At 41.6% G+C, this 7341-nt stretch overlaps 1 protein-coding gene across 1 annotated transcript; it reads left to right on the top strand.

The window, feature by feature from the left end:
- The first annotated feature begins 2621 nt into the window (after positions 1–2621).
- LOC126191423 (putative beta-carotene-binding protein) lies at positions 2622–6727 on the top strand. Its single transcript, XM_049932294.1, has 6 exons — positions 2622–2747; positions 3693–3803; positions 4589–4739; positions 4905–5044; positions 5320–5472; positions 6459–6727. The coding sequence occupies exons 1-6, from the start codon at positions 2687–2689 to the stop codon at positions 6656–6658; spliced, it is 816 nt and encodes a 271-aa protein (XP_049788251.1). The 5' UTR covers positions 2622–2686; the 3' UTR covers positions 6659–6727.
- Positions 6728–7341: the final 614 nt, after the last annotated feature.

The following is a 7341-nucleotide window of genomic DNA, read 5'->3' as shown; positions in this document are numbered from 1 at the left end:
TTGGTGTGTTTCACTGATTTCATCTGTTACTTTTCCGTGTCATACATCTCTAAATATTTAAGCCAACTTTCCAATAATATCGCAATAAGTATTAGGACGTATGTACGGTATGATGCAGTACAATTGTGGTTGGACTTTACAAATTCATCGCTTCGGAAATATTCTCGTCTCATTCAATTATACGTCGCACGATCTGGAACACAAAACGAGTTGTTTCTTCTGGCCATGAACTCTGTAGGAAGTACAAAGTATCAAATATCTAAAAACTGAATGAATTATTGTTCAGGGAGACAGTGAAGTTGAACTCTGTGACATTTACGTTTGCTCGAAAGAGTATATATCGAACTAATGTGGCAGACAAACTAGGTACTCCAATATTAATCCTCATGCTATGGTAGTTCGACTATGTCCTAACATAAACAGAATCGGTACTGAGGAAGTTATGCCGTCAGCTGTCAAATGTGTTCCCAGTGGAGAACACTGTTTATTGAGGGGCAGGGACGAGCTATAAATAGGCAATGGTGGTGAGGAATAACTCTCTGCCTTTTGCAGGAACCACACGCTCTACATACTACCTTAGAGTCTCATGGAGAATGTGTCGTGTAGACATTCGTCTGGACGACTTAACAATCCTCACTCCACCGTCGACGCAATGGAACTGACAGTATCGGTCTAACCTGGCGCTCGTTTACATAGCCTCCCGATGTAGATTTGTATCTACGCCGCAAGCCACAGGATGGTGCGTGGCGTAGGGTACCTGTACTTGTCATTTGCGTTTCTGTTCCACTCGCAAATAGAGCAAGGGAAACGACTTCCGCTATGCCTCCATATGAGCCCTAATCTCTTGTCTCTTATATTCGTGGTCCTTCCGCACAATGTATGTTGGCGACAATAGAATCATTCGGGAGTTGCCTCCAAATGCCGTTCCCTCAATTTTCTCAATACCGTTTCTCGAAAAGAACTTCGCCTTCCCTCTAGCGATTCCCATTTGAGATCCCAAAGCATCACCGTAACACTTGTGTTGTTCTAACCTACCGGTAACAAATCTAGCAGCCCGCCTCTGAATTGTTTCCTTTAATCCGACGTGGTACTGATCCCTAAGTACCCAAGAACAGGTCGTACAAGCATCCTATATGCGGATCCTTTACGGGTAAACCACTCTTTCCTAAATTTCTCCCAATAAACCGAAGTCGACCAATTGCCTTCCCTACCACAGTTCTTACATGCTCATTCCACCTCATATCGCTTTTCAACGTTACGCCTAGATATTTTAATGTCTTAACTGTGTCAATCAGGACTCTGGCAATACTGAGACCGAACATTAACGGTTTGATGTTCCTACCCATACTCATGAACTTACTTTTATCAACATTTGGCGCCAGCTGTCATTCATCACACCAACTGGAAATTTGGGCTAAGTCGTCTTGTATCTTCCCACAGTCACTCAACTTCTACACCTTTCCGTACACCACGGCATCATCGGCGCAAACAACCCTGTCAGCAAAATAATTTATGTATATAGCGCACAACAGCAGTGACTCGAGGACAACATACTTTCTTCTATTATTTAAGAAGTCTTCGAGTCACTTACATTTCTGTGAACGTATTCCATATGCTCGTGTCTTCGTTAACAGCTTGCAATGTGGCACCATCTCAAATGATTTCCGGAAATCTAGAAATGTGGAATATGCCCGTTGCCCTTCATCCTTAGCTCTCAGTATATCATGTGAGGAAAGTGCAAGCTGAGTTTCGCACGGGCGATGCTTTCTAAAACCATGCTGGTTCGTGGAAGTAAGTCTCTCAGTCTAGTTTATTATATTCGAACTGAGATTATGTTCTAGGATTCTGCAGCAGTCCGAAGTTAGGAATATTGGCCTGGTGCCCAACACAGATGTCCCCGTGTCAAATAGTACATGGCAGTATGGTTACTTTTAAATTTTCTGCTGCATCCCTGCCTCTCAGAAGCTTACACGTCGTCTGTAGCAATCTCAGCATCCATCAGAAACTCAACTCCAGTCTTTCCTTTAGAGTATCTGTAAATTTCACAAAGCACAGAGCCTTTTACAGAAATCAGAGTACTTTTCACAGCAAAGCACAGAATGGACGCAGTGTTGTACTCCACTGTGTTATACGCCACATTGGCGTAAAAATATCTTCATAAATTACCGTAATTGATTGTTTTTAATAACAAACATTTATACGTTTTTAAGGAACGTATGACCAATCATCAAATTCCCAGCCCTAGTAGTACAATACTTCATGGTAATGTCGAGTCTTGGTCTATTTAAGGCGTTCCGCTCTAACTACTGAGTCCTAATTCTACAAACCTTATGCAGTGTCCCTTGGGGTTAGTTAGTGGAATACCGATTTTACCTCGGGTCTCAGCATTGAGATGCAGTTTCAATAGTAGGAAGAATTATCCAAGTTGTGCTGGATGTCTACGAGTTCCTGGAAACGGAGCGACATTTGTAGACTTCGTACCTCGGCATCCTTGGTTTGTGCCCCAAGACCGACTTCACGTAGTGCAACATGTTACGCAACTCCTGACGGCGTCGGCACTACGAAGTACCGTCGTCTTCGCAGAGGGACGCGGAGGGAGCAGCAAGTGCGGCGCGAACCCCTATATAAAGACCGGACGGCGATCTCTCGGCAGCTCTGGCAGCACGCAGCACAGCGCAGCACCACCATGCAGCTCGCCGCCGTTCTCGCCCTGCTCGTCGTCGCTGCAGTCGACGGACGAATTGGTGGTAAGCCGCCGCTCACGCCTATCTAGCCTCTGTGGTTCTTAACAGATAATCCGAAATCTTCCTCGCCATTCTAGTTCCCTGTAAGTGCTAGAAATCTGTATTTGATCTTGGAGCAAAAACAGATTATTCCTCTGCATGTTCTGTTCCTGTTCACGCAGTTACTTTTTCCAGTAACATTGGAAACTAATGTTTATACTGTATGAATGAGCAAAAACGATAGAAGACAACTAAAGACTCCTAAATAAGCTCCTAAGACCTTCACTCACTTTTGGAAACATCAATGCACGTGGATATCAAGTGAAGAGAATAGAGGTAGGAAAGGTGCTGTTTTCAATAAGATTTTGATGACGCACTAGAGAGAATAACAAACGTGATCATTAAATGATGAGGAGGCATTATTCTTTTCTCTGCATTACTCACAAATAAAGACCTTTCTTCATATCATTTTTCTTGATCACTATAAGTTCAGGACATCCACTATCAAATGTAGTCTAAAGAAAGTTTCCTAGAAAAATAAACTAGGGAGTGATGTTTAGTATCTACATTCAGTCTAGATCACTATTTGTCGGATTAGTGGAAAGATGTAAAGTGTGATTATCGCCTTGGTACTTAAATTAATGAGCCTAGCACCTCTACTTCGGCTTCGTACTTTTAATTAATTTTATGCTACTCACCTTGTCTGTGTTAAGTATAAGCAGTTACAAATATAAGTTGTCAGTAAGACACACCATCTGAGGTTGGTCTTACTGAAACTACTGACTGCAATTATTTAAACATGGTTTACGAATAATCGTCCCCTATCTGAAGATGATGAGAGTTCTCTTATTGAAACGACGCACATTCTTAACAACTGATTATATATTTTGGTTTCAGCACAAAGACGTGTGTTAATGTTCGCGGTAAACTCAGTGATAAGTAACGCCCTGTTCTGGTGTTGTCCCTCAGATGACCCGTCCCCCAGCGGCCTGGGAGTGAGGACGTGTCCCAGTAACGAGCCCGACGTCGTGACCTGCCGCCGGAACGCCCTGCAGTCGGCGCTCTCCCTCTTGGCAGGCGGTAAGTACTAACGTAAGACCGTACCACACCGTACAGCTAAACGTCCGGCACTTTTCAACGTCAGTACAGTCTTGTAAGCGGTGGAACGCTCCTGACTTCCAAGGGATGAAGGGGAAGAGCTAATTTATAAATCTGAATTGACGAAAAATAAATTTACCACAAATTATGTTTACTTCGATTTATGTCATTCTCTGAAGCAAATTTAAATTATCTCAGCCTTGCTCTCAGACTTGAAGTGAGGTGTTCCCCGATCATGCTTCAATTTTCCCTCATAAATTTTTGCTTCACTATTGTCTTTGAAAGTTGTGTTATCACCATATAGAAACACCATGCATAAGAAATCAGTCTCTAAGTACTGGAACTCAAATTTCAGCGTATATTTTAACTAGAATCCACTAATTCTATGGGGCAGATAATATGTACAACAACGGGAAAGATATTTGAACAAAAAGAAAAAAAATAATGTGATAGAGTGACTTACAAACTTAGAAACACATCCACGCTAAACGGCTATCTTCAAAAGTCCTGCTTGGGAATCCTCCAATATTATGGTTATTGAAACTGGTCGTCACATCTTATGCCTCGTAGTGATTACTGCTCAGCAGAAATTTGTCTCAACGTACATCGCAAATGGACCTTAGCTTTTGCGTTATCGTTACCCTTCTATCTCGTGTTACAGATCTTTGTGGCCTGCAATACTTAGTCCGTTTTGTGAGATTCCCTGAAAATGGTGCCACCGTTCATTACAACCGTTTAATGCTACTGACATGTCATCTCGTCTACAGGTCTCCCCAGCATCGGGGCGAAACCCATCGACCCACTGACCCAGATCCCACCGCTGATTCTGAAAGCTGACTCGCCCGTCCTCAAGCTCAGGTTCAAGCTGGACGATATCGTCATGATTGGTCACGCAAACAGCGTCCTCGATAACTTACAGTGAGTACCGATAATGTTACGTTAAGAACCTAAGTCAGGGTTACTACTAAGAGGCTACTACTAAGTGTTTACTAATCACGAAATTTATAGTTTTAAAATCTGATATAGCATTCGCGATAAATTCTCCTTTATCAGTTTCCTAAAAATTTATTCCTTTCTTGCCAGAGTGGACGTGGACAACCATACCATTCATGTTGTTACGCACACCCCTGGTGCCTTGGTCATGGAAGGTATCTACACTCTCGATGCGGAAGTAATTAAGGGCATTCCTATGAGAGGCAATGGTCGATTCAAACTTACAATGAGTAAGTATTACGTGGCTAACAATAACTGGACGTTTGGTTTTAGGGAGTATATGCGTGTGTTAATAAGCTTTTAAGAAAAGGGAGATAAAAACAAAAATCATGTAGTTCAAAGTAAAATTTAATGTATAGCTTTTCTTTCAGTGTTAAAAAAGGACTTTTCTCATAATTGCAAGATTAAGTCATGTCGTTTCAGAATGCTGCAGTTAATTGTAATTGTAAATTCTTGCCTCACAAGTGACTCCCGTTTATTACGGATTGTTTCTTCTCCCTTTCAGTCGGCTCTACAGCAGACGTAACTTACAAGGGACACCCTGTCACTCGACGCAACGGCGAGGCTTACCTGAAACTGGACTCCGCCAAGACGAAGTACACGTACGGGAAGACTTCCTACGAGCTCACTGGACTTTTCGGAGGCTTCCCTCCTCTTGGTACGTCACACACGCACACTTACGATTTGGTTTTCTAATGGCACCTAATATCTCAACGAGCTGCTACTTACATATCTGTGTAAGATCCTTCAATCATTTATCATCAGCTGTGAAGGGAGAGTATTTGATATTAAAACTCAGAAGTTTGTACAAACCCTATATTCCATGCAAGAGACGCGATGAATATCGGAAAGTGAAGTAATACTTACTTGCATTATATTGCTTTATCTTCCTTTAATGACATTCATTGTCAGCCATGAAAGCATAATTTCACATCTATGTTCACTTGTGACAATTACTATACCCTATTTCACACACAAGTCTCATTAGCCATACAGGTTACAGGATGACGTTCTCAGTTAATCACGTTACAAGTTACAAGCTTTCATTATAACTGAACGAACAACATCTACTTGGGAATGAAATACAAGGTACAGAGTTAACATATTCTAAATTATTATCCCGGGTTCGATTCCCAACGCGCTCAGGGACTCTCATCTACCTCGAGATGACTGAGTATTTGTGTTGTCAACATCATTTCATCATCATTCATGTAAGTGGCTAGATTGGGCTGAGGGAAGTTTGGGAATTTGTACCGACGCTGATAACCGCACAGTTGAGCGCCCCACAAAACCAGACATCATCATCATCTAAATCATTAATTCTCTTTTTAACACCAGTTACTGTGAACTGCTCTTTGGAGTAGCTAAACTATTTATTTGTAACAAGTTTTAATGCCTGTTCCTGTGAACTGTTCTTTGGCATAGCAATCCATTTATTTGAACTTCATCTCTGCTTGTGTATACTTTGTTCCCTCCTTTTGTTTCCGTGCATACCTGAGAATACTAGGAGCTCGGCTGTTTGTAAGTAATGCCGCTAACTGATCTCCTTACACATCCAGAATTTCAATGTGTCTGGCGTGTACACGTGACGTGCTGACGGCTTTCCTACCGCACACTAAAAGCAGACTATCCGCACACTTGCAGAGGCCGCAGGCAACACCCTGATCAACGCGGTGACGTCGCCCATCGTGGAGCGCGAGATGCTGGGCCCCATGGAGGACTGGATGGAGCAGGTGTACAAGCAGCAGGCGCAGTACGTCTTCGACACCGTTCCGTACAACAAGCTCTTCCCGGAGAGCGAGAATACTATTACAAAGAATTCATTTTTCCTCAATTTTAAGTAAACGTTGTCTAATTTGTTATTTATATATAGTCAATAATATTATTTGTGTGAATAAAGGATTTTACTAGAAGTTCTGTAGTTAGATTATTAAAAATTCTGAAATGACATCAGTATCCAAGATCAAAATACTTAATCATATCCCCTTCTCATTATGCTGATTACACATAACAGCACTATAAGAGGATACCTTTTTATTTTCGGTAGCAATGAGACAAACTGAAGTTTAGCCTGGTTAGTTACTGATATTCAGCAATACGGAAATGTTCAAATACATGATTGTAACAATGAATAGAGTAAAAATTCTTTATTGTGTAAGTAAAATATATGATTGTTGTCGCATAATGTATAAAATGCGTCAAACAACTTTCTTACACGATAATTCCTCAAAATATGTTCACTACAAAGACCCCGCAACCGTATAGTGCTTAAGCAGTTACGACAATCGTTTTTTCACCGCGTTGCAGTGCATTTCCTATCGCTTAAAAAAATGAAGCTACTGCTCAAGAAACATGTTGAGAGCCATTTGGTACAAAAGCAGAATGAATCAATAAAACATCAAACGTCAACTTCATCACTATCAGCGTGCTGAGCGCATCAGTCAACTGAAGGAACGAAAGACCTCACTTATCCGTCGAGATAATCGGTCCTAACTGACTCAGAGAAATTAGGAAACAGCCAAGATAT

Source organism: Schistocerca cancellata, chromosome 6, assembly GCF_023864275.1.
Source record: "Schistocerca cancellata isolate TAMUIC-IGC-003103 chromosome 6, iqSchCanc2.1, whole genome shotgun sequence".
In the NCBI taxonomy this organism is placed as follows: domain Eukaryota; kingdom Metazoa; phylum Arthropoda; class Insecta; order Orthoptera; family Acrididae; genus Schistocerca; species Schistocerca cancellata.
The sequence above is the reverse complement of the archived record's forward strand: the minus strand, read 5'-3'. Positions and strand labels throughout refer to the sequence as shown.

Excerpts from the sequence above, each read along its gene's own strand:
- LOC126191423 (XM_049932294.1), top strand. The coding sequence starts at position 2,687 with ATGCAGCTCGCCGCCGTTCTCGCCCTGCTCGTCGTCGCTGCAGTCGAC. Across the intron at positions 3,804-4,588 it reads GCTCTCCCTCTTGGCAGGCG|GTCTCCCCAGCATCGGGGCG; the intron begins GTAAGTACTAAC and ends TCTCGTCTACAG. Across the intron at positions 5,473-6,458 it reads CGGAGGCTTCCCTCCTCTTG|AGGCCGCAGGCAACACCCTG; the intron begins GTACGTCACACA and ends GCACACTTGCAG.